General features: G+C 44.7%; 1 protein-coding gene across 13 annotated transcripts in view; it reads right to left on the bottom strand.

Moving 5' to 3' along the window:
* The window catches only part of LOC129821658 (actin-binding LIM protein 3-like), a 105,765-nt gene extending 82,391 nt beyond the window's left edge, over positions 1-23,374 (bottom strand). For 5 of the 13 annotated variants that reach the window (XR_008754395.1, XM_055879259.1, XM_055879278.1 and 2 more), the window contains exons 1-2: positions 22,748-23,374; positions 529-681 (exon numbers count right to left, since the gene is read on the bottom strand). Coding sequence is in view for 12 of the 13 variants with exons in the window: in XM_055879259.1 (XP_055735234.1) it covers positions 529-681; positions 22,748-22,760 (166 nt within the window). In the remaining variant the exon portion in view is untranslated. The remainder of the gene's footprint in view (positions 1-528; positions 682-22,747) is intronic. The other 8 variants (XM_055879271.1, XM_055879275.1, XM_055879295.1 and 5 more) reach the window with 4 other exon arrangements.
* Positions 23,375-27,504: the final 4,130 nt, after the last annotated feature.

Here is a 27,504-nt window from a genome sequence, read left to right as displayed (position 1 = left end):
CTTCCTGACAATGGGAGGTGAAATGGCTTGCCTATTCTTCTCCTTACAAATACACTGTTAAAGGCACTACAAGATGCTTTTCGTGTCTTAGGTGAAATACGTAGAAAAGAACATTCGGGAAATATTAAATGCTCATTTATAGGTTTAATAATAAGGAAATAAATTGCAAGATGGAAGTTGAGCATGTCTTTATTTTCTTGTCTGATATGGTGAGCTCTCAGCAGGCTTCCCTTGCTATTCCTTTATTTAGGCTGTGTGTTTTTCTCCTGATCACAGACTTTGAGCAGCCCAGGGGGTGTCATGGAGACACATAATCTCTGTCTCTCTCTCTGACAGCTAATGGTTTCTAATGGGACTGGCTGAGTGCTGCTGTACGGTGGAGGCCGGGCTGTCTAGAGAACAGACAGACAGACGGACAGACGGGCAGACGGTCGGACGGACGGACGGACGGACGGACAGACGGACGGACGGACGGACGGACGGACGGACAGACAGACAGACAGACAGAAAGGAAGCTGAGGGTCTTACCTTGGCAGGTGAAGCACTTGACGTGGAAGTGGAAATTCTGCACACGCACCACCTCTCCCTTGCAGACCTCCCGGCAGCGGAGACAGTGGATGGTCGCGGCACCACGCCCGCTGTTGCTGCTCGGGCTGCCTCGGGGGGGCTGGTACGGCCCTGCTAGAGACCACAGGAGAGGAGTGGTTAGATCAGCCATCACAAGTGCTGGACAGCTGCTGTACTGTACATCTGTTCAGTTGTTAGCAGAAGCAGAGCAGACACTACAAAACAGCAATGTACCCAACAGTGCAAAACATAAGGGGCAACATCTGCGGTGGTGAATTGGATGAAAAGATACATTGTGGAAACAGAGCCAACAACCAGAAGGTGTAGCTCAAGGTCAATCTCAATGTTAAACTTCATCAGTGCTAATGAGTCAAGGAACAGCCGGAAAATGTATAGTACCCTCAGAAAAAGGGTTGCGGTATGGTTGTCAGCGTGGACCTAAATCACAGGCAGAGCCATCTTTTAGACCTGCCAATGCAATTAACATGCAGCCGTAGGGTAGGGGTGTAATGGTTAACCAAACCCACAGTTCGGTACATCTGGCAGTTTTGGGGTCACGGTTCGGATTCAGTTACGGTACAGCGAAAAAATGAAAAGCCAACAGTTACTGTAGTTATTTTGATTTTTTTGGTGCAAAATATGCTAAATTAAAAAGCACCCTATTTGTGGCCCAAAACCAGTTTCTGTGACTTCATAAACAATCCTCCTGGCATTGTCTGTTGTGACAGGGATTGTTATGTCGGGCCTCAAGTAGAGGTCTAAAAAGTTGGACCTGTTCCGTAATGGACCTGGGGCTTTCCCACCCTGACAAATATGTATAAATACATGTTTCAATATAGAGACCCGTTCCCAAACGGACCCGAAGACGTCCAGTTCCATATAGACGTGGTCGGATCCGATTGAGGGAATTAGCATTAAAGTCCATTTGTAAGTTATTTTATTAACCAGAGCTGATACAGCGCAAGTTCGAGCAGGTGGAGGAGGGGCCTTGCGGTGTATGTACTTTGAGTGACTGAAATGGGAGCAAGGAGGAGGGAGGGATAGGCAGCCACCAACCAAGCAGACTTGCGCTAGTAGACCAACTTCTAGCTTGTCATACCTAGGTTATTTATCATCCAATATGATGACGTAGTACTCTTCATATAATGAATTAAAATGCCTTTATTTGTATGGCATGTTCACGAGAAATAAGGTTTTAAAAATCCGACGCGTTTCGGCTGCATGGCCTTTAAAACCGTGTTTCTATTGAACATGCCATACAAATAAAGGCATTTTAATTCATTATATGAAGAGTGCCTTGGTCCTCCTTTGTTTTTGATGACCAATTCACCCCTTTTACCAAAGAGCACCTTCTGTCTACCAAAATGTACTATTGTGTACCTTAGTAGCGCTTCCCTTCCACCTCTTTCTACTATGATTACGTAGTACCTGTCTTGACTACATCAAACCAAGAGAAGCTAGTTGGCAAAGATACTGTAGCTAGCTAAATTAGCTAGCCAGCTAGGCTAATTGAGTCTACATGCGCTTTCTTCATCTCCTACAGTTACTAGGTATCTCGTGGCTGGATTTCTCCTTGTAATCCGTGATAGCTTGCAAGCCCTGCCACATCCGACGTGCATCAGAGCCAGTGTAGTAGGATTCGATCTTAGTCCTGTATTGACGCGGGACTTCTTATAAGCGTCCGGGTTAGTGTCCCGCTCCTTGAAAGGGGCAGCTCTAACCTTTAGGTCAGTGCGGATGTTTCCTGTAATTCATGGTTTCTGGTTGGGATACGTTGTCAAGTGTCAGTGTGCAGCGGTGAGAACGGACTCAGGCGCAGGACACAGAACTGAGTAAAATGACGTACTTTACTCGAAAAGAAACCCACGCAGGGAAAACACACCATAACACATCAGTCTAACACTCAACAAGGAACAAACACGCACAAAACATATTGGGAACCAGAGGGTTAAATAGGGAAACTAATATTAACGTAATGGGAACCAGGTGTGTACAATCAAGACAAAACAACATTAGAAAAAGAAACGTAGATCGGTGGCCGCTAGAAAGCCGGTGACGACGACCGCCGAACACCGCCCGAACAAGGAGAGGCACCAACTTCGGCGGAAGTCGTGGAAATACGTACGTACGGTCACTGTAGGGACGACATCGTCGATGCACTTATTAATGAAGCCAGTGACTGTGGTAGTTAACTCCTCAATGCCATCGGAGGAATCCCGTAACATATTCCAGTCTGTGCTAGCAAAACAGTCCTGTAGTTCAGCATCTGCTTCATTGGATCACTTCCGAATTGAGTGTGTCACTGGTACCTCCTGTTTGAGTTTTTGCTTGGAAGCAGGAATCAAGAGGATAGAGTCATGGTCATATTTCCAAATGGTGGGCGTGGCAGAGATGGAAATATGTACAATGTGTACAATATGTGAATGTCAAATAGTAAATTAGGCAGCATGGTTGACCACAAGACCTCCGAATATTCCCCGACCTGTATGTATTAGGGATATTTTTGGAAGCTAAATCTATTATTTAGAGTCTTTCTAAACAACTAAAATAGTCCAACGCCAAAGGGATTAAAACAGCCCTAGAGTGTGCAGCATGTCCTCTGGCTGGACCAAAATCCATCATTCATAATGCCCCATCATCACTCAGTTAGGAGGTCATGTCCTCAGGTCCAGCTCTACTTTTGAAATCTGAAAAAGAGCGATTCGAAACAAAGACTGTCTGGTCTTATCTTATCTCTCTCTAACTAGACTCTCTGTCTGGGAGGATTACTTTTTTTTCCAATGGCTCCCATTAACAGAGGGCTGAAAATGTCACTAAAATGGGATGAGAAGTAGAAAACATACAGTGCAGCTATCAGGCTAGTGTGGGAATGAGGCAGTAGTGGTTTAGTGAAGCCCAGAAGAGCTATGGTGACTGGTGCTTGGTTGACCTGCCTACTGACTGCTTCAATGTTTTGTTGAGACAGACAGACAGACCTAGTGGAGATAATATATTGGCTTATTCTGGGCTTGATAGTCACATATTACCCAGGGTTCTTGCAAAGCCACCCACTCTCAAGAGATCAAGTGGGATTTGGGATCCAATTGATTACAGGGTGCCTTTTCAGTGTCAGCACTTTGGAGGAGAAGGCCACATTAAGAAGATGCCCCGGGACGACGTTAAGCCAGAGTCTGAAGCTGTCCAGCTGAATTTATTCACAGCAGGGAGTGATACAGAACAGCTACAGCAGCCCCATGACTGTCTGTGACATACGCATAAGCAAAGCAGACAGCAGACAAAAGGGGGCTGAAGATGAGTGGGGAAATCAACAAGTCTTCGTCATGAAGGATCACCAAACAATGGCCTCCTAAATAACTCACAGAGTCGCCAGCCACTCAAAGGCTGTATTCATCCACCACAGGAAGGAACAAACACACATTGAGCTGGTTATCCATCATTCTGCAGTAGCCTGATCACTTAAGTGAACACTACACAACACACACAACAAAATCTATGTTTTTATCTCTTGTGGGATGGGTTATTTATTTGGTAGGCCTAATACTGCACTTGACATTGGCATTCATAACACCTTCGATGAATCATGAGATGAACCATTTCCATGAGCTGGTGTGTTTGTGAGGGTTGTTTGGGTGTGAACAGTGAGGCAGTGCAGCCCCATGGGACTCTGTGTCCCAGACCGCACAATGAGAGGAGAGGACAGGTGTAATCTATGTATGCTGCTTGGTGACGAGGCGTGCGACACACGCACGCACGCACGCACGCACGCACGCACGCACGCACGCACGCACGCACACACACACACACAGAGTGTCTTTTAGAGGGGGCATTACAGTTCTCTCATCCCCTGTGTGGAACTGTCTAAATCCCTATTAGAGGAGAGGAAACCTTACACTCATTTCCCCTCCCTCAATGGACATTACTGGAACAATGCATGTAGATAAAATGGCTCATCTCTCAAAAGGATGATGTGCTGTGTACATCCGGCCTAAATGCAGTGTCACAATAAAACCCGACAGAAATATGCCACAAACTTTAATCCAATATATTTTCTGGTTATTTAGTCATAAATATCCATGTTATGGTTCTAATCCACTACAACATAATCCACAGTAACCCCACAGTAGTCCTTAAACCAAATGCTTTACGTCAAGCATTTGATGTTAGTAGGCCTACTACAGTATAACCACACCAGTGAGGTCCACTGGCCTTGCAGTGAAATCAGGGCTATTAGCTCGAAATTGTGCTGCTAATTGTCCTGTCACCGGTGTGAGTGTGTTCTGCCTGGGAGATTAGTGTCTGAGAGGATGGCCCTAGATTGGAGCTGACAGCCAAGGCTCAGACTTTGTCTGTAGTACACTGCTATAGTATACAACTCCCACACTTAAGACTCAGTGTGGACAAGAGCCGGAGACCAGCAGCGAATCCGTTTGCAAGGCTGACGGAGTACAGGATGGGGCGTTATAAAAGAGATAATGATGGGCCTGACTACGTAGACAAAAGACAGGTCTCAAGTTAAACGTGCTCCTGATTGCCAGTCATATGATCATTTTAGTTGTTGTTTTGTTGTTGTTGTTGAGTTAATGCATTTATTGTCGTTGTTTTGTTTTTGTTGTATGTCATTTCTGTTGATCCCAGGAGGAGTAGCTGCTGCTTCTGCAACAGCTAATGGGGATCCTAATAAAATAGCATAATAATAATAATAATAATAAAAAAGAGATGATGATGCATGGTTGTCATCATCATCCTCATTAGCATTGCAGTTCTACTGTAACACCTGATCAAATCTGTAGGCCTACAATTCAACACAAATCAACTCCCAACTGAGGAGAGGAGAGGAGAGAACAAGAGAACAGAGGAAGGAAGAGATGCATGAGACAAACATCCAGTTCACTTCCTCAGCCACAGCTCCACTCACAGAGAGTGACAGCTCCCTCTTATCCTCCACTCATCTGGCTCTCTGTCTGATGGTGCTGTTTATTCCACCAAGCAACGGCACCCAAGCTCTCTGACCGCGTGTGTGTGTGTGTGTGTGAGTGGAGCACAGGCCAGGCATTTATCAGGTGTGACTGCTATTGACTAAGGATATGAGCTGTAAATCATTCCGCGAGAGGAGCTGTGCACCTGCTTATAATGCGCTGCTGGCATAAGCATTACACAGCTTTAGTCCAATAGAAACTCCCCACATCCCACGCTCCATTAGGAAAACATCACACTGGGTTTTGGTGAATATTTGCATCGGGTGGAAATGCTTTGGTATCGATGACACTGACTAATAGTCTCAGCAATTCCATTGTGTGTCATGTTTTTTTCCCCTCTGTCAGCTGACGACAGCTTCACCACTTTACAGTAGAGAAATTCTTTGACATTGCAAATTTCCTTATGTGGTCCCGAGTGGCTCAGTTGGTAGAGCTAAGCACTTGCAAAACCAGGGTTGTGGGTTTGATTCCCACGGGGGAACAGTACGAAAATGTATGCACTCACTCCTGGATAAGAGTGTCTACTAAATGTAATGTAAATATCCTTATGATTGTTTCAATCTATTGTAAAAACACTCATCAGAAATGGCCTACATTGCCACATAAAAGTCATTTGTTTGCATATGATCGTGGGTAAACAACCAGTATGATTGGCTGAGTACATTGGATCTCTGGTTGTGAACGGGCTGTGAGGTCTGGCTGTGTTGACAAGCTTAGAGGGGAGGGGAAAAGTGGATGGCCTGGCATCATTGTCACCTCACCGTGATGGTGTAATCAGCAGGGACTCCGTCATGTCAAAAGTGGCCTGCCGCCAGGATTTATGGGTATTATTTTGCCTCTGTGACGGGGTGAGACGTCAGACAACAGGGGTCAGACTGGATCTGGAAACTCAATGATTGGCTCCGTCAGGTCAAGGTCAAGTTCAGGCAGAAGAACACAGAGGCAAAATAATACAGTCACACTACATAACCAAAAGTATGTGGACACCATCGTCAAACAATTCATCCCAAAGGTGTTCGATGGGGTTGAGGTCAGGGCTCTATGCAGGCCAGTCAAGTTCTTCACTCATCTCGACAAATAATCTCTGTATGGACCACATTTTGTGCACGGGGGCATTGTCATGCTGAAACAGGAAAGGGCCTTCCCCAAACTGTTGCCACAAAGTTGGAAGCCCAGAATCGTCTAGAATGTCATTGTATGCCGTAGTGTTAAGATTTCCCTTCACTAGAACTAAGAGGCCGAGCCCGAAGCATGGAAAACAGCCCCAGACTGTTATTCCCTCTCCACCAAACTTTACAGTTGCATTTGGGCATGTAGCATTCTCCTTGCATCAGCCAAACCCAGATTCATCCGCAGGACTGCCAGATAGTGAAGTGTGATTTAGAACCTATTTCCACTGCTCCAGAGTCCAATGGCGGCGAGCTTTACACCAATCGCAACGACGCTTGGCATTGCGCATGGTAATCTTAGGTTTGTGTGCGGCTGCTCGGCCATGGAAACGCATTTCATGAAGCTCCCAACGAACAGTTATTGTGCTGACGTTGCTTCCAGAGGCAGTTTGGAACTCGGTAGTGAGTGTTGTAACCCAGGACAGACCATTTTTACGTGCTTCAGCACTCACTGGTCCCGTTCTGTGAGCTTGTGTGGCCTACCACTTCACGGCTGAGCCGTTGTTACTCCTAGATGTTTCCACTTCACAGTAACAGCACTTACAGTTGACTGGGGCAGCTCGAGCAGGGCAGAAATTTGACTAACTGACTTGTTGGAAAGGTGGCATCCTATGACAGTGCCACGTTGAAAGTCACTGAACTGTTCAGTAAGGCCATTCTACTGCCAATGTTTGTCTATGGAGATTGCATGGCTGTGTGCTTGATTTTATACACGTGTCAGCAACGGGTGTGGCTGAAATAGCAGTATCCACTAATTTGAAGGGATGTCCACACACTTTTGTATAATAGTGTATTTAACACTTGTATAATAGTGTATTTGACTCTCTATTGGTTACACTGACTTTTGGCCTCCCATCCTATTCTAACCTCCTCTAGCCGGCTATGTATTCATGTTGCGTGATGAAATTGCTGTACAATATGATCTTGTTGCCAACTGATGCACTTTCAGATGTCATAAATCAGCACTGCAGATCTCTCCCTGTCCTCTGCCGTGCCTTGATTGTATTATTTTTTTTTTTTTAATTGTTTTTTAAAATAAATTTTATCCCATTTTCTCCCCAATTTTCGTGGTATACAATCGCTAGTAATTACTATCTTGTCTCATCGCTACAACTCCCGTACGGGCTCGGGAGAGATGAAGGTTGAAAGCCATGTGTCCTCCGAAGCACAACCCAACCAAGCCGCACTGCTTCTTTAACACAGCGCGCCTCCAACCCGGAAGCCAGCCGCACCAATGTGTCGGAGGAAAGACCGTGTACCTGGCCCCCTTGGTTAGCACGCACTGCGCCCGGCCCGCCACAGGAGTCGCTGGAGCACGATGAGACAAGGATATCCCTACCGGCCAAACCCTCCCTAACCCGGACGACGCTATGCCAATTGTGCGTCGCCCCACGGACCTCCCGGTCGCGGCCGGCTGCGACAGAGCCTGGGCGCGAACCCAGAGACTCTGGTGGCGCAGTTAGCACTGCGATGCAGATTGTATTATTGTTGATGATATCTGGAAATGTGCATGTACACCCTGGCCCACCTACTGTTGCTAGCCCCAATTCTGACTTGTGCTCCCGTAAAAGCCTGGATGTTGTGCACATTAACACTAGAAGCTTATTACCTAAAATGGATCAATTGAAAGTGTGGGTTCACAGCTCCAATCCAAATGTATTGGTTATTCCTGAGACCTGGTTAAGGAATAGTGTTTTGATTACTGATGTTAACCTTTCTGGTTATAACCTTTTTCGGCAAGACAAATCTTCCAAAGGTGGGGGAGCGGCAATCTTTACCAAGGATCACCTTCAGTGCTCGGTTGTCTCCACAAAGTCTGTCCCCAAACAATTTGATGTGCTGGTTTTAAGCATTATCTCTGAAGTTGGAGACTTTTATCTCCCTCAACAACTTTAAAAATCTGCTATCCGAGCAGCTAACCGATCGCTGCAGCTGTACATAGTCCATCTGTAAACTACCCACCCAATTTACCTACCTCACCCCCATACTGCTTTTATTTATTTACTTTTCTGCTCTTTTGCACACCAGTATCTCTTCTTGCACATGATCATCTGATGATTTATCACTCCAGTGTTAATCTGCTAAATTGTAATTATTCGATTTATTGCCTACCTCATGCCTTTTGCACACATTGTATATAGATTCTCTTTTTTCTACCATGTTATTGACTTGTTTATTGTTTACTCCATGTGTAACTCTGTGTTGTTGTCTGTTCACACTGCTATGCTTTATCTTGGCCAGGTCGCAGTTGCAAATGAGAACTTGTTCTCAACTAGCCTACCTGGTTAAATAAAGGTGAAAAAAATAATAATAATAAATTAACTTTCAAATAGCTCTTTGTTGACTGTTGCTGCGTGCTATCGTCCTCCATCAGCACCGGTCTGTACCCTACCTGCCCTAAGCTCTCTCCGGGCCCCTAAACATTTCTCACATGATTACCAATCTCACAAAGTATGACTCCAAACACAGAGAAAAGGCTACTCTCCTTGATGTTATCCTCGCAAATAATCCTGATACGTATCAGTCTGGTGTTTTCTTTAATGACCTTAGTGATCACTGTTTAACAGCATGTGTTCGTAATGGCTGCTCAGTGAAACGACCTGTCCTGATTTGTCATAGACGCTTGCTAAAAAACGAGCAAGCCTTTAATGAGCAAGCCTTTGTTCATGAACTGGCCTCTATAAAATGGTTTAGAATCAGCTTGATCCCCTCTGCCGAAGACTCTTGTACCTTCTTTTTCGATATTTTCAGTGGTATTGTTAACCCCCATAAAGAAAATTTGAATTAAAAACAGGTTCAGCCCCTGGTTCGACCGTGATCTTGCAGAGTTACTCCACCTCAAGAAATGCATTTGGAAAGGCTCAGCACACGCATACTCAGGCTGACTGACTCTCGTTCAGGCAAATTATAAGTAAGTGCACTCCGGCCAAAGTTAGTTACATTAAGGAGCAGTTCTCTATCTGTGGGTCTAACCCCAAGAAGTTCTGGAAAATGGTTAAAGACCTTGAGAATAAAACTTCCTCCTCACAGCTGCCCATGTCCCTTAAAGTTGATGATGTGGTTGTTACTGACAAGAAGCACATGGCTGAGCTCTTTAATCACCACTTCATTAAGTCAGGATTCATATTTGACTCAGCCATATCTCCTTGCACATCCAGCATTTCCTCATCTCCCACCCCTTCTAACGCGACTATCCCTGATGCATCTCACTTTTTTCCCCGTGCCCCGCTACAAAATTTCTCCCTGCAGGCAGAGGAGCTAAAGGAGCTCCTGAAACTTGACCCCATTAAACCATCTGGGTCAGATGGTTTCAACCCTTTCTTCTTTAAGATTGCTGCCCCTATTAGAGGTTGACCGATTAATCGGAATGGCCGATTAATTAGGGCCGATTTCAAGTTTTCATAACATCGGTAATTGGCATTTTTGGACACCGATTATGGCCGATTACATTGCACTCCATGAGGAGACTGTGTGGCAGGCTGACTACCTGTTATGTGAGTGCAGCAGGGAGCCAAGGTAAGGTGCTAGCTAACATTAAACTTATCTTATAAAAAACAATCAATCTTAACATAATCACTAGTTAACTACACATGGTTGATGATATTACTAGTTTAGCTTGTCCTGCGTTGCATATAATCGATGTGGTGCCTGTTAATTAATCATTGAATCACAGCCTACTTCGCCAAATGGGTGATTTAACAAGAGCATTCGCGAAAAAATCCCTGTCATTGCACCAATGTGTACCTAACCATAAACATCAATGCCTTTCTTAAAATCAATACACAAGTATATATTTTTAAACCTGCATATTTAGCTAATATTGCCTGCTAACATGAATTTATTTTAACTAGGGAAATTGTGTCACTTCTCTTGCATTCTGTGCAACAGAGTCAGGGTATATGCAGCAGTTTGGGCCGCCTGGCTCGTTGCGAACTGTGTGAAGACCATTTCTTCCTAACAAACACAGCCAACTTCGCCAAACGGGGGATGATTTAACAAAAGCGCATTTGCGGGAAAAAACGCAATCGTTGCACGAATGTACCTAACTATAAACATCACTGCCTTTCTTAAAATCAGTACACAGAAGTATATTTTTTTAAACCTGCATATTTAGTTAAAAGAAATTCATGTTAGCAGGCAACATTATTTAGGGAAATTGTGTCACTTCTCTGGCGTTCATTGCACGCAGAGTCAGGATATATGCAACAGTTTGGGCCGCCTGGCTCGTTGCGAACTAATTTGCCAGAATTTTACATAATTATGACATAACATTGAAGGTTGTGCAATGTAACAGCAATATTTAGGCTTATGGATGCCACCCGTTAGATAAAATACGGAACGGTTCCGTATTTCACTGAAAGAATAAACGTTTTGTTTTCGAAATGATAGTTTGCGGATTTGACCATATTAATGACCTAAGGCTCGTATTTCTGTGTGTTATTATATTATAATTAAGTCTATGATTTGGTAGAGCAGTCTGACTAAGTGGTGCTAGGCAGCAGCAGGCTCATAAGCATTCTTTCAAACAGCACTTTCCTGCGTTTGCCAACAGCTCTTCACAATGCTTGAAGCATTGCGCTGTTTATGACTTCAAGCCTATCAACTCCCGAGATTAGGCTGGCAATAAAGTACCTATTAGAACATCCAAAAGTCAAAGGTATATGAAATACAAATGGTATAGAGAAAAATAGTCCTATAATAACTACAACCTAAAACTTCTTACCTGGGAATATTGAAGACTCATGTTAAAAGGAACCACCAGCTTTCATATGTTCTCATGTTCTGAGCAAGGAACTTAAACGTTTGCTTTTTTACATGGCACATATTGAACTTTTACTTTCTTCTCCAACACTTTGTTTTTGCATTATTTAAACCAAATTGAACACGTTTCATTATTTATTTGAGACTAAATTGTTTTTATTGATGTATTATACTAAGTTAAAATAAAAGTGTTCATTGTTAATTCAGTATTGTTGTAATTGTCATTATTACAAATATATATATAAAAATCGTCCGATTAATCGATATCGGCTTTTTTTGGTCCTCCAATAATCCGTATCGGTATCGGCGTTGAAAAATTATAATCGGTCAACCTCTAGCCCCTATCATCGCAAAGCCTATCTCCAACCTTTTTAACCTGTCTCTCCTTTCTGGGGAGGTTCCCATTGCTTGGAAGGCAGTCACGGTTCGTCCTTTATTTAAAGGGGGAGATCAAGCTGATCCTAACTGTAATAGGCGTATTTCTATTTTGCCCTGTTTATCAAAAGTGTTGGAAAAACTTGTCAATAATCAACTGACTGGCTTTCTTGATGTCTATAGTAATCTCTCTTGTATGCAATCTGGTTTCCGCTCAGGTTATGGATGTGCCACTGCAACCGTAAAGGTCCTCAATGATGTCACCATTGCCCTTGATTCTAAGCAATGGTGTGCTGCTATTTTTATTGACTTGGCCAAAGCTTTTAGTACGATAGACCATTCCATTCGTGTGGGCCGGCTAAGGAGTATTGGTGTCTCTGAGGGGTCTTTGGCCTGGTATGCTAACTACCTCTCGCAAAGAGTGCAGTGTATAAAGTCAGAAAATCTGCTGTCTCAGCCACTGCCTGTCACCAAGAGAGTACACCAAGGCTCAATCCTAGGCCCCACACTCTTCTCAATTTACATCAACAACATAGCTCAGGCAGTAGGAAGCTCTTTCATCCATTTATATGCAGATGATACAGTCTTATACTCAGCTGGCCCCTCCCCGGATTTTGTGTTAAATCCTCTACAACAAAGCTTTCTTAGTGTCCAACAAGCTTTCTCTACTCTTAACCTTGTTCTGAACACCTCCAAAACAAAGTTCATGTGGTTTGTAAGAAGAATGCCCCTCTCTCCACATGTGTGATTACTACCTCTGAGGGTTTAGAGCTTGAAGTAGTCACCTCATACAAGTACTTGGGAGTATGGCTAGACAGTACACTATGCTTCTCTCAGCACATATCAAAGCTGCAGGCTAAAGTTAAATCTAGACTTGGTTTCCTCTATCGTAATTGCTCCTTTTTCACACCAGCTGCCAAACTAACCCTGATTCAGATGACCATCCTACCCATGCTATATTACGGAGACGTAGTTTATAGATCGGCAGGTAAGGATGCTAGATATTCTTTACCATTCGGCCATCAGATTTGCCACCAATACTCCTTATACTGCACTTTATACTCTTCTGTAAACTGGTCATCTCTGTATACCCGTCGCAAGATGCTTATTTATAAAACCCTCTTAATCCCCACTCCCCCCTATCTGACATATCTACTACAGCCCTCATCCTCCACATACAACACCCGTTCTGCCAGTCACATTCTGTTAAAGGTCCCCAAAGCACACACATCCCTGGTTCGCTCCTCTTTTCAGTTTGCTACAGCTAGCGACTGGAATGAGCTGCAACAAATTCTCACACTGGACAGTTTTATCTCAATCTCTTCATTCAAAGACTCATGGACACTATTTCTGACAGTTGTGGCTGCTTTGCATGATGTATTGTTGTCTCTACCTTCTTGCCCATTTTGCTGTTGTCTCTGCCCAATAATGTTTGTACCATGTTTTGTGCTGCTACCATGTTGTGTTGGTCCCATGTTGTTGTCATGTTGTGTTGCTACCATGGTGTGTTGTCATGTGTTGCTGCCTTGCTATGTTGTTGTCTTAGGTCTCTCTTTATGTAGTGTTGTGTTGTCTCTCTTGTCGTGATGTGTGTTTTGTCCTATATTTATTTAAAAATATATATATTTTTAATCCCAGCCCCTATTCCCACAGGAGGCCTTTTGCCTTTTAGTAGGCCATCATTGTAAATAAGAATTTGTTCTTAACTGATTAGCCTTGTTAAATAAAGGTTAAATAAATAAAATAAAAACAGAGTTTTGTGAAAACATGGTCACATAAAAAACTGAACAAGATTTAAATTCTGTTACCAGACTTTACAACAGTATAATTTGACAGGTCACAGCTCGTCGACTTTTGTTGGGTAGAATAAAAAATTACATGATAAGAGGCACACGCACACACACAGACACACACACACAGTCACACACAAACGTATGCACACACACACACTCCAGGTGGCTCGCCTCGCAGCTTTCTTTGGCCGCCGTGCCATTCTCCCTGTCCCTCTCGTGCCATCTGTGTAGAGAGGCAGAGCCAGCATCCAGGGTGCCCATCCGGAACTGGCAGCAGAACCAACCAAGCTTCTGTCTCCTCTTTGGATGCTACTCTGTCATCACGTTGCTAGGAAGACTCTGCAACTCAATACAGAGCCTTCAGAAAGTATTCACACCCCTTGACTTTTTCCACATTTTGTTGTGTTACAGCCTGAATATAAAATGGATTAAATAGATATGTGTTTTGTCACTAGCCTACACACAATACCCCATAATGTAAAAACGGAAATAAGTTTTTAGAAATGTTTACAAATTAATAAAAAATGAAAAGCTGAAATGTCTTGAGAATATACAGTGCTTTGCAAAAGTATTCATCCCCCTTGGCATTTTCCCTATTTTGTTGCATTACAAACTGTAATTTAAATGGATTTTTATTTGGGATATCATGTAATGGACATACACAAAATATTCCACATTTGTGAAGTGAAATGAAAAAAAAATGAAGAAAAAAAAAAAAAGCGTATTCACCCCCTTTGCTATGAAGCCTCGAAATAAGATCTGGTGCAACCAACTACCTTCAAAGTCACATAATTAGCTAAATAAAGTCCACCTGTGTGCAATCTAAGTGTCACATGATCTATCACATGATCTCTCACATGATCTCAGTATATATACACCTGTTCTGAAAGGCTCAGAGTCTGCAACACCACTAAGCAAGGGGCACTACCAAGCAAGTGTAACGGTCCTGACCAGTTTTATGTTGTTTTTGTATGTGTAATTGGTCAGGGCTTTAGTTTTGGGTGGGCAGTCTATGTTATCTGTTTCTATGTTGGTTTTGGTTGCCTGGTATGGCTCTTAATTAGAGGCAGGTGTTTTGCGTTCTCCTCTAATTAAGAGTCATATTTAGGTAGGGCGTTCTCACTGTTTGTTTGTGGGTGATTGTCTCCTGTGTTTGTGTATGTCGTTGCGCCACACGGGACTGGTTTCGGTTTGTTTGTTAAGTGTCATTTATGTGTAGGCTTTTTCCCTGTTCGTGCGTTCTCGTGTGTTATGTGAGTCCGTCGTTCAGATCTGTTCTACACCGTTTATTTGTTTTGTTAGTGTATAGTCAAGTTCGTGTTTTTTCGTCTTGTCATTAAATTCATTATGTATTCAAACTCCACTGCGCCTTGGTTCAATCCCTGCTCCTCTTCGGATGAAGAAGAGGAGGACAGCCGTTACAGAATCACCCACCACTCCAGAGCCAAGCAGCGGAGTCAACGGAGTAAGGGACAGGAAAAGAAGGAGCAATGGACATGGGACGATGTATTGGACGGAAAGGGTTGCTACACTTGGGAGGAGATCCTGGCTGGGAGGGATCGCCTCCCATGGGAACAGCTGGAGGCACTGAGGAGAGCAGAGGCTACCGGGGAGAGGAACCGGAGCTATGAGGGAACGCGTCTGGCACGGAAGCCAAAAAAGCCCGTAAGTAATTCCCAAAAATTTCTTGGGGGGGGGGCTAGGAGGTAGTGGGCCAAGGGCAGGTAGGAGACCTGCGCCCACTTCCCAGGCTTACCGTGGAGAGCGGGAGTACGGGCAGGCGCCGTGTTACGCAGTAGAGCGCACGGTGTCTCCTGTACGAGTGCATAGCCCAGTGCGGGTTTTCCACCTCCCCGCACTGGTAGGGCTAGATTGAGTATTGAGCCAGGTGTCATGAGGCCGGCTCAAAGGCGTCTGGTCTCCAGTGCGTCTCCTCGGGCCGGCATACATGGCACCGGCCTTACGCATGGTTTCCCCGGTTCGCCTACATAGGCCGGTGCGGGTTATTCCACCTCCCCGCACTGGTCGGGCGACCGGGAGCATTCAACCAGGTAAGGTTGGGCGGGTTCAATGCTCAAGAGTGCCAGTACGCCTCCACGGTCCGGTATTTCCGGCACCACCTCCCCGCCCCAGCCTAGTACCTACAGTGTCTACACTACGCACTAGGCTACCAGTGCGTATCCTGAGCCCTGTTCCTCCTCCACGCACTCTCCCTGTAGTGCGTGTATCTAGCCCGGTGCCTCCAGTTCCGGCACCACGCACTAAGCCACCTGTGCGTCTCCAGAGCCCTGAACACACTGTATCTTCTCCCCCTACTAATCCTGATGTGCTTGTCCTCAGCCCGGTGTCACCAGTGCCGGTACCTCGCATCAGGTATAGAGTGGGCTTTGAGAATGCAGTGTGCCCTGTCCTTGCTCCCCGCACTAGTAGGAAGGTGCTTATCATTAGCACGGTGCCTCCAGTTCCGGCACCACGCACCAGGTCTACAGTGTGCCGTATCCGGCCAGAGCCATCCGTCTCCCCAGCGCCATCTGAGCCATCCGTCTCCCCAGCGCCATCTGAGCCATCCGTCTCCCCAGCGCCATCTGAGCCATCCGTCTCCCCAGCGCCATCTGAGCCATCCGTCTCCCCAGCGCCGTCTGAGTCATCCGTCTGCCAGGAGCCTGCAAAGCCGCCCGTCTGCCATGAGCCTGCAAAGCCGCCCGTCTGCCATGAGCCTACAGAGCCATCCGTCAGACAGGAGCCGCTAGAGCCGTCCGCCAGACAGGAGCCGCTAGAGCCGTCCGCCAGACAGGAGCCGCTAGAGCCGCCCGCCAGACAGGATCTGCCAGAGCCGCCCGCCAGACAGGATCTGCCAGAGCCGCCAACCAGACAGGATCTGCCAGAGCCGCCAACCAGACAGGATCTGCCAGAGCCGCCAACCAGACAGGATCTGCCAGAGCCGCCAACCAGACAGGATCTGCCAGAGCCGTCAGAGAGCCATGAGCAGCCAGAGCCGTCAGAGAGCCATGAGCAGCCAGAGCCGTCAGAGAGCCATGAGCAGCCAGAGCCGTCAGAGCGCCATGAGCGTCGAGAGCCGTCAGCCTGCCATGAGCGTCGAGAGCCGTCAGCCTGCCATGAGCGTCGAGAGCCGTCAGCCTGCCATGAGCGTCGAGAGCCGTCAGCCTGCCATGAGCGTCGAGAGCCGTCAGCCTGCCATGAGCGTCGAGAGCCGTCAGCCTGCCATGAGCGTCGAGAGCCGTCAGCCTGCCATGAGCGTCGAGAGCCGTCAGCCTGCCATGAGCGTCGAGAGCCGTCAGCCTGCCATGAGCGTCGAGAGCCGTCAGCCTGCCATGAGCGTCGAGAGCCGTCAGCCTGCCATGAGCGTCGAGAGCCGTCAGCCTGCATAGACCTGCCAGAGTCCCTCAGCCAGGATCTGCCAGAGTTTATCAGCCGGGACCTGCCCCTTGTCCCGGTGTTGCCCCTTGTCCCGGTGTTGCCCCTTGTCCCGGTGCTGCCCCTTGTCCCGGTGCTGCCCCTTGTCCCGGTGCTGCCCCTTATCCCGGTGCTGCCCCTTATCCCGGTGCTGCCCCTTATCCCGGTGCTGCCCTTTGTCCCGGTGCTGCCCTTTGTCCCGGTACTGCCCCTTCTCCTGGTGCTGGATGTTTATTTAGGGGATGTGAGTTTTAGGGTGGGCATTGGGAGGGGAAGACAAAAACGGGGAGTGACTAATGTAGTGTGGGGACAGCGTCCAGAGCCGGAGCCACCACCGTGGTCACCTGCCCACCCAGACCCTCCCCTGGACTTTGTGCTGGTGCGCCCGGAGTTCGCACCTTGAGGGGGGGGTTATGTAACGGTCCTGACCAGTTTTATGTTGTTTTTGTATGTGTAATTGGTCAGGGCGTTAGTTTTGGGTGGGCAGTCTATGTTATCTGTTTCTATGTTGGTTTTGGTTGCCTGGTATGGCTCTTAATTAGAGGCAGGTGTTTTGCGTTCTCCTCTAATTAAGAGTCATATTTAGGTAGGGCGTTCTCACTGTTTGTTTGTGGGTGATTGTCTCCTGTGTTTGTGTATGTCGTTGCGCCACACGGGACTGGTTTCGGTTTGTTTGTTAAGTGTCATTTATGTGTAGGCTTTTTCCCTGTTCGTGCGTTCTCGTGTGTTATGTGAGTCCGTCGTTCAGATCTGTTCTACACCGTTTATTTGTTTTGTTAGTGTATAGTCAAGTTCGTGTTTTTTCGTCTTGTCATTAAATTCATTATGTATTCAAACCACTGCGCCTTGGTTCAATCCCTGCTCCTCTTCGGATGAAGAAGAGGAGGACAGCCGTTACAGCAAGCGACACATTGAAGACCAAGGAGCCCTCCAAACAGGTCAGGGACAAAGTTGTGGAGAAGTACAGATCAGGGTGGGGTTATAAAAAAATATCACAAACTTTGAACATCCCACGGAGCACCATTAAATCCATTATTAAAAAATGGAAAGAATATAGCACCACAACAAACCTGCCAAGAGTGGGCCGCCCACCAAAACTCACAATAAAACATATTTTGCATCTTCAAAGAGGTATGCATGTTGTGTAAATCAAATTATAAAAACCCACCAAAAATCTACTTTATTTCTAGGTTGTAAGGCAACAAAATAGGAAAAATGCCAAGGGGGTAGATGCTTTCGCAAGCCACTGTAAGCATTCAACCCCTTTGTTATGGCAAGCCAAAATAAGTTCAGGCGTAAACGTTTGCTTGACAACTCACACAATAATTTGCAGGGACTAACTCTATGTGCAATATTAGTGATTAACATGATTTATTTACTGTACCAGTCAAAAGTTTGGACACACCTACTCATTCAAGAGTTTTTCTTTATTTTTACTATTTTCTACATTGTAGAATAATAGTGAAGAAATCAAACCTATGAAATAACACATATGGAATTATGTACAGTCGTGGCCAAAAGTTTTGAGAATGACACAAATATTAATTTTCACAAAGTCTGCTGCTTCAGTTGTATGATGGCAATTTGCATATACTCCAGAATGTTATGAAGAGTGATCAGATGAATTGCAATTAATTGCAAAGTCCCTCTTTGCCATGCAAATGAATTGAATCCCTAAAAAACATTTCCACTGCATTTCAGCCCAAACACAAAAGGACCAGCTGACATCATGTCAGTGATTCTCTCGTTAACACAGGTGTGAGTGTTGACGAGGACAAGCCTGGAGATCACTCTGTCATGCTGATTGGGTTTGAATAACAGACTGGACGCTTCAAAAGGAGGGTGGTGCTTAGAATCATTGTTCTTCCTCTGTCAATCATGGTACCTGCAAGGAAACACGTGCCGTCATCATTGCTTTGCACAAAAAGGGCTTCACAGGCAAGGATATAGCTGCCAGTAAGATTGCACTTAAATCAACCATTTATCGCATCATCAAGAACTTCAAGGCGAGCGGTTCAATTGTTATGAAGAAGGCTTCAGGGCGCCCAAGAAAGTCCAGCAAGCGGGAATGACAGCAGGCAGGTGTGAGTGCATCTGCACGCACAGTGAGGCGAATACTTTTGGAGGATAGCCTGATGTCAAGAAGGGCAGCAAAGAAACCACTTCTCTCCAGGAAAAACATCAGGGACAGACTGATATTCTGCAAAAGGTACAGGGATTGGACTGCTGAGGACTGGGGTAAAGTCATTGTCTCTGATGAATCCCCTTTCCGTTTGTTTGGGGCATCCGGAAAAAGTTTGTCCAGAGAAGACAAGTGAGCGCGAACCATCAGTCCTGTGTCATGCCAACAGTAAAGCATCCTGAGACCATTCGTGTGTGGGGTTGCTTCTCAGCCAAGAGAGTGGGCTCACTCACAATTTTGCCTAAGAACACAGCCATGAATAAAGAATGGTACCAACACATCCTCCGAGAGCAACTTCTCCCAACCATCCAGGAACAGTTTGGTGATGAACAATGCCTTTTACAGCATGATGGAGCACCTTGCCATAAGGCAAAAGTGATAACTAAGTGGCTCGGGGAACAAAACATCGATATTTTGGGTCCATGGCCAGGAAACTCCCCAGACCTTAATCCCATTGAGAACTTGTGGTCAATCCTCAAGAGGCGGGTGGACAAACAAAAACCCACAAATTCTGACAAACTCCAAGCATTGATTATGCAAGAATGGGCTGCCATCAGTCAGGATGTGTCCCAGAAGTTAATTGACAGCATGCCAGGGCAGATTGCAGAGGTCTTGAAAAAGAAGGGTCAACACTGCAAATATTGACTCTTTGCATCAACTTCATGTAATTGTCAATAAAAGCCTTTGACACTTATGAAATGCTTGTAATTATACTTCAGTATTCCATAGTAACATCTGACAAAAATATCTAAAGACACTAAAGCAGCAAACTTTGTGGAAATTAATATTTGTGTCATTCTCAAAACTTTTGGCCACGACCGTATGTAAAACTTCACAGCACAATTGAAAAATATGACACATGGAAACCAAACGAGGGTAAGAGGTGGGATTAAACAGCTTATGTTTGATAATGTATTATTGTTATGTGATTGCTATATATAAAGTACCATGTATGCAAAATGTGTATGTAAAAGTTATGTATTTGTAGCAGAAAAGCTGTGAAAAAAAAAAAAAAAACAGCTGATCATACTTCAGGTATGTGATGTTGACTTTTTTTTAATCTTCAATTAATTGTGGTAGTAGTTCCTTTCTTTTGAGGCGTACCTTTTCAGAGAAGTCTTCATTGATTAATATTCCCTTCAGGCACTTGGCTCTCCTGAGAATCTCCTTCTTGTCTTTGAACCTGAGCAGTTTCACCATTATAGATTTGGGCTGTCCATCGGGGAAGAAAATACTATTTCTGTGCGCCCTCTCCTCTCCATCTCAATGAGTTTAGGGTCCAGTATGAGTTGATCTGCCAGGAGTTTCTTGGCCTTGACTTCTGTGTCATGCCAAGTTTCAGTCTTTACGTCCTCAATTCCATTGATTAAAATGTTATTGTGCCTCGATTGGTTTTCGAGGTAGTCTCCTTCGGAGGAGTGTTTGTCAAGTGTTGTTTGGAAAATGGCAAAATCCTCAGACATGGTTTTGAATGCAGTCTGGCTGGTGACATTCGCACCCTTTAACTCCTCCACCTCCGACTGCATAAATTCCAAACTGTGTTTAAATCCCATTACATCCTTAAACAGCCCAGCAACCCTTTTGTTGGTAGAATCCATAAAGATTTGCAGGAAGGACTTAAATGTGATTTTCCTGAGGATCTATTAGATCTTTATAAAACTATTTTTGTTCATTGAGTAGTTCATGGAGTGTTCAGTAGTGCTTGATATGTATTCCTCTTCTGCATTGAGCTTTGCAGCAATTTTCTGTCTATTTGCCATGCTACACACTTGTTGTGAGCTAAAACAAGTTCACAAACAAAACACACACCCCGCCTCCTGAAAACAAGCTCCGCCAGTGAAATGGCAAACACACACAAGCAACATACGCTTGATCACACATGCACCAGTACGATAAACAGCCAAAACACCAGTCAAATATTCTTGGCAGAGACAGCGGTAGGAGCATTCGCTTACCCACAGAACGAGCAGCGCCCTTCTTCAGCCTCATGAGGTTGAAGAAACGATTAGCAAACTTAGTGTGTAGACTATTGCAATATATGAAGTTTGGAAATTAGCTTCAAAGTGTTATTATATCAATTTGGATCTAAGGTATTAATTGAATACTATGAATGACTTAGCTGTAATGAATAATGAATCATAATGTCATTTGAAACAATATTACACAGATAGATGAGCAAATTAACCCTGATATGTATCAAATTCCATTTGAAAACAGTTTAGATGTCATTGTAAAATATTGTTGTATGCTGTCTCAGATATGGTTTTGCATATGGGAAATTGAAGATACTCTTCTGTTATTTAATATGGTGTTTAACTGTTCTATTTGCTATTTTACTTGTACCAGTTATCCACATATTGTTGTGACGACCCTCCCACTCTGTCTGCCGAATTCTTTCTCTCTGCTCTTGTTTTCCATAATAGGATGTCGGTGGGCGGAGCTGGGAGGGTCGTCAGTGAAATGGGACACACCTGGGCTCAGGTGTGTCCCAGAGTAAATGCACCTCTTCCCCAATCATTGAGGAGACTCTCTCCATGCAGACACAGATTTTGGTTGTGGCATTTTTGTGGCGGTTTTTGGTTGTTTGCGTTGGCACCTTTCAACACCCTCATTATCACATTTATACACGCAACCACTCACTTACACTACTGATTACTGACTACACACACCATTGTTAATTATATTTAGTTTACTTTAGTTAAATACATATATTTTGTTATTTCCTGTCTCCACGTTGTCTCCTTGTTTGTTACGCGCTTTGAGCCGGTTCGTGACATTGTTCAATGTTTAATAAAACAATGCCCAGTGGTTATTCTGGGATTTTAGCTAATAAGCTTTCTTTTTTTTGCTGTGGTATCGTTTCTGTATCGAGTATCGTTTTGGTATTTAGTATCGTTTCGGTATCATGATACTAAACCTGTTATCAGTATCAAAGCAAAATGCTGGTATCGTAATAACACTAAACAAACATATTATAATGCTTGCAGAGTTTGAATCGGAGATTCCTGGGCCTTAGAGACATCTCTAACGCACAGATAGTGGGGCAGGTTACACCTTGCCCCACCCCACCCACCCCATGGTCCAGCACACAGCAGCACTTTGAGACAATACAACCTGAGTATTATTATGTGAAATATTGAAATAAACAATTATGTGTGTGCATGTGTGTTAGGTAGAGAGTGTGTGAGAGAGGGGGGGTTATGTTGTAGTAGACTGCAAGCATGTGAGGGTCATTTAGAATGTGTGCAGGTGTTTTTGTAATGAGCATTACCAATACAATACAATTCCATACACCTACCCCTCACTAGGCTATAGCAAAACTGAGCCCTATACAGTAGTAAGGCATTAATTGCCACAGTAAATACCGCAAAAGCAGTCAACTAAATAGAGGGAGGTTTAACAAGTTACGTTTCCTTGACCAGAATAACGGTTCAAAACCTCTCTCACCTTGTTTACAAAGGTGTAACAAACAGTATTACACAGTATAACACTAAGTAGTAGGTTACTTACCATTTTTGTTCATGGTGGAGCTGGCATTCGAAAAGTGATATCCCCAAACTATTACTAGGTTACTGTATAAATACAGTTGTCATATGCACCATTTCCTGCTGTGTAGAAGGTAGAAGATACAACTAAGAATGTCCTTTCAAATTCAACCGTAGAGGAAACAAAACACTTTAGAGCAAGACTGAAATATGTCATTTGTATCAGTTTAGGGCAGCTCCAAACTCCTCAGCCTCTGCTCAGCTCTGTCCTGTCCAGAGTGTCTGTCCTCGCTGCAGGGTGAATAATAAACCTGTGAAACCTGATTGGAACGACGGGGTGTGTTGAGAAGCAGATTAAAACAGAGCTCTGGTAAAGACTGTTAATTGGTTGAGGATTTCACTAAATCCGGATTGAAATTGTTGTGAAGAAGGCTACTACAGAGCTGCTCTGTCTTGTTCCATCCTTTCCCGCATCCTTTCTTCCGGGGAATACAGTAGAGAGGCTGCGCTTTTGAGGGTAGCCTACTTGAACATCGTTGGTGTCAACGGGCTTTGGTAAAGAGGAGAAGCTTTTGCGATGAGAGAGCTCGACTAGATCTGAGCGCGGTGGCGGTGTGAACAGCAGTGACATGGCACGCGAGCGCCGAATAGTGTTCGCGCGTGTTTTTTACTCAACAACTCACTTTGAGAGGAACATGGGGCTGGCTCGGTTTCATTGGCAGTTGGCCTACATGTGAGTGAGCACATGACATAGAAACAACGGAATTAGTCTGTATTAAAACAATTGTAAATGTTTTCGTTTTCTATTCTCAGAACCAGTAAATACATAGGCTAATGTAGCCTAGATGTAGCTTTAGGATACATACAGGTTTCAACTCCTAGCCGTATTTGTGACTAAAAACATAACTATAAAGATAAGGCGTTTGTTGTAAAACGTATTCTCTTTTTAATTTGAGTCATAAATGTGGCTAATGAACTACACGATTTTGTAAATGTACATTAGTCTGACAATTATTTTATTATTTTCATTATTTCAAGAATCATGTGCACGACTTGGGCTTTCCTTATGACTGGAAGGATTATAACCAACACAGCCTAATCATCATAGCCTAGTCATTGCAAATGATTGAATCCCCTGATTTATGAGACGTCAGTGTGCTCTGTTATGCATTTACTGACATCTAGTGGTAATTTAGATACCTGCTCATCAATGCCCACAAACTCTAGACAGTGTTATCTTGCAAAGGCTAATATCAACACTAACAGTAACAGAAAATAAGTGAGTGTCATATGCAAATTCCAAATCAATCCACTTTCATTAGTTGATCTCCCTATTAATAATGTTAAATCACTCTCATCTTTCAATTTGAAAATGAGTGTGCAGTACCTTCAATGTAGAGGACACACTGAATCATGATGGTTTAACATCCAGGGGGGGACAGTGTTGATCAAGATGAAACTCAAATACTGGACTGGAGTGTACAAGACTGCATCACAATTCTCCAACCTCTTCCCAAAGTGTGCCATTGCTCACTTCCCGTCATAGATTTACCAATGGTGAAAACTCTCCAGCCACTGCTTACACCAATGCAATGTTTTTAAATCTACGACTGGCAGTGTGCAAGGGCACACTTTAGAATGGTGGATAATTAGGATGCAACCTATCCCTGTCTGCTGTACGATATGGAATACACATTGTCTGATGTAACAATAGTTTGGAAGGATATCAACTTCCTACAAGAGTAGCAAGTTTATGCACTTTGAGATTATTCTGTATAATGAAAAGCACTTTACAAATGTAACAAATTAGTATTATTATTATTAAGTATCCCTTTTTAATTCAATAAGTTACCGTTGGTATTGTCTTGCTTGGGCAGTTTAAGTGCTGTCACTCTACCTACTAGCCTACTCAATCATTGATGTTTGAACTGTCTAATTTAGTGTGCCCTGCATGCACAACACATATGGAATTCCTAGTCTCCTACCCACATGAGCATGTGCCATCGCAATCTTTGCATCTGTCTCTCCCACTACTCTGACTGCATCTTCGACCCTGCTCTCCTCCCTTTCCGCATCCTTTGACTTTCACTGTGCCCTTTCCTCCTGGTCGGCTCAGCCCTCTCCTCCCTCTCTGTGGCTGAGTGACTCACTGCGTACTGACAGAACAGGGCGTGCGGGGCAGCTGAGCGGAAATGAAGGAAAACTCAACCTATCATCCTTTCACTCCCTCCTCTCTACTTTCTCTTCCTATGTACCGGTTGCTGAAGCCACTTTCTATCACTCTAAACGTCAAGCCTCTGCCTCCAACCCATTGAAACTCTTCTCCACCTTCTCCTCACTCTTTAATCCTCCACCTCCTACCCCTTCCTCCTCTCTCTCTGCGGACGACTTTGTCAACCACTTTGGGGAAAAAATGGTCGACGACATCCGCTCCTCATTCACTTAGCCTACTGAGTCCAATGGCTCCACTCACGCATACATTACGTGGCCAAAAGTATGTGGACACATTCTCCTGGCATCCGCCAAACCCAGATTCGTCCGTCGGACTGCCAGATGGTGAAGCGTGATTCATCACTCCAGAGAACGCGTTAGCACTGCTCAAGAGTCTAATGGCGGCGAGCTTTACACCACTTCAGTCGACGCTTGGCATTGCACATGTTGATCTTAGGCTTGTGTGCAGCTGCTCGGCCATAGAAACCCACTTCATGAAGTTCCTGACGAGCAGTTCTTGTGCTGTTGTTGCTTCCAGAGGCAGTTTGGAACTTGGTAGTGAGTGTTGCAACCGAGGACAGACGATTTTTACCTCCTACACGCTTCAGCACTCGGCGGTCCCGTTCTGTGAGCTTGTGTGGCCTACCACTTCACGGCTGAGCCGTTGTTGCTCCTAGACGTTTCCACTTCACAATAACAGCAATTACATCTGACTTGTTGGAAAGGTAGCATCCTATGACGGTGCCGCGTTGAATGTCACTGAGCGCTTCAGTAAGGCTATTCTACTGCCAATGTTTGTCTATGGAGATTGCATGACTGTGTTCTCAATTTTATACACCTGTCAGCAACTGGTGTGGCTGAAATAGCCGAATTCACTGATTTTATGGGGTGTCCACATACTTTTGTATATATAGTGTAACTCACCTACGCCTTCATCTTTTTACCCTCTCTTTCTCCATATGAAATCCTGCGACTAATGATTTCCGTCCGCCCACTTGACCCCATCCCATCCTCCCTTCTCCAGACCATCTCCAGAGACCTTCTCCCATTCCTCACTTCCGTCATCAACTCATCCCTGACCACTGGCTGTGTCCCCTCTGAAGTCAAGATGGCCAGAGTTGCTCCCCTCTTCAAGAAACCAACACTTGGCCCCTCTGACATCAATAACTACAGACCAATATCCCTTCTTTCATTTCTTTCCAAAACGCTTGAGCGTCCTGTCTATGACTAACTCCCTCGTTATCTCTCTCAGAACAATCTTCTTGACCCTAACCAGTTTCACAGAAGGTTTCCGATCTGCCAATACTAACGCTCTTTCCTCTGTCCTCCTCCTCCTAGATCTATCCGCTGCCTTCTACACCGTGAACCATCAGATCATCCTCTCCACCCTCTCAGGGCTGAGCATCTCAGGGTCTGCACACTCCTGGATTGCATCCTACCTGGCAGGTCACTCTTACTAGGTTGCATGGAGAGGATCTCTGTCAGCACCACATGCTCTCACTACTGGTGTCCCGCAGGGCTCGGTTCTTGGCCCTATTCTCTTTTCTCTTTACACCAAGTCACTCGGCTTCGTCATATCCTCACATGGTCTCTCCTATCATTGCTATGCGGATGACACTCAACTACTTTTCTTCTTCCCCCTTTCTGACATCCAGGTGGCGACATGCATCTCTGCATGCCTGGTAGACACAGAGATGTGAGACGGTGTCAAAGGCACACTTGCTACATTTAATTGGAGGCACATTAGGTGAGAAAAACATTGTGTTCTACCGTGAAATCCCCACTGCTCTAAAGCCATCATTTTGATCCTATTTGGTGGCAATCTCAACCCTTTTTTTGTCATCACATAATGAAAGCCTATCATTTGTCTATGTCCACAAAACATACTTCACAGACAGACACACATATGTATGCACGCAATGTCTATTCCTCCCTAAATAATAAACACAGAGCAACAATAGTCAAACATAAGCAGTTCCTCTAACAGTAAGTACCATGTGGAACAGTGTTGACATACACTAAAGCGAGGTCTTTTATTGTCCAGCTGCTGAACAGCAGTAGCAAATAAGCCACTGAGTAAAAACGTAAGCAACACATAAATCAACTTCATTGCTGCTCTCTTCTTTTCTTATAGACTTGCTCTTTTATTTCTCCATAGTGGACCCTCTTTTTTTATTGGTTGTATTGATTTAGTTTCACAAAAACTGTGGGAGTCTTTCATTATGATGGGAATACCACTGAGTAAGACACTGAGGATGACAGCATCACAGTAACCAATGGTTACCACATGGGCAGCCCAGTGAGCTTCCCTGAGAGCTGATAGATGGATGAGGGGAGAGCAATTGGAGGGGACAGGGTGCTATGACAGGAGGGGAAACCTTGGTCCATGCTTAATATACACGTATTGATTTAATGTCCAACACAAGAGGCATCATACATTCGAGCTTACAAAGATTTCCTCCTCTTCAGACGAAGAGGAGGAAATCTGCCGTTACACCCCCATCAGCAGGGGGCATATATGGTCAGGAGCTTAATTAATAATGGAACACTAGTCACTTTAGTAATGTTTAC

The sequence above is a fragment of the Salvelinus fontinalis genome, chromosome 2, assembly GCF_029448725.1.
Source record: "Salvelinus fontinalis isolate EN_2023a chromosome 2, ASM2944872v1, whole genome shotgun sequence".
Classification (NCBI taxonomy): Eukaryota; Metazoa; Chordata; class Actinopteri; order Salmoniformes; family Salmonidae; genus Salvelinus; species Salvelinus fontinalis.
The sequence above is the reverse complement of the archived record's forward strand: the minus strand, read 5'-3'. Positions and strand labels throughout refer to the sequence as shown.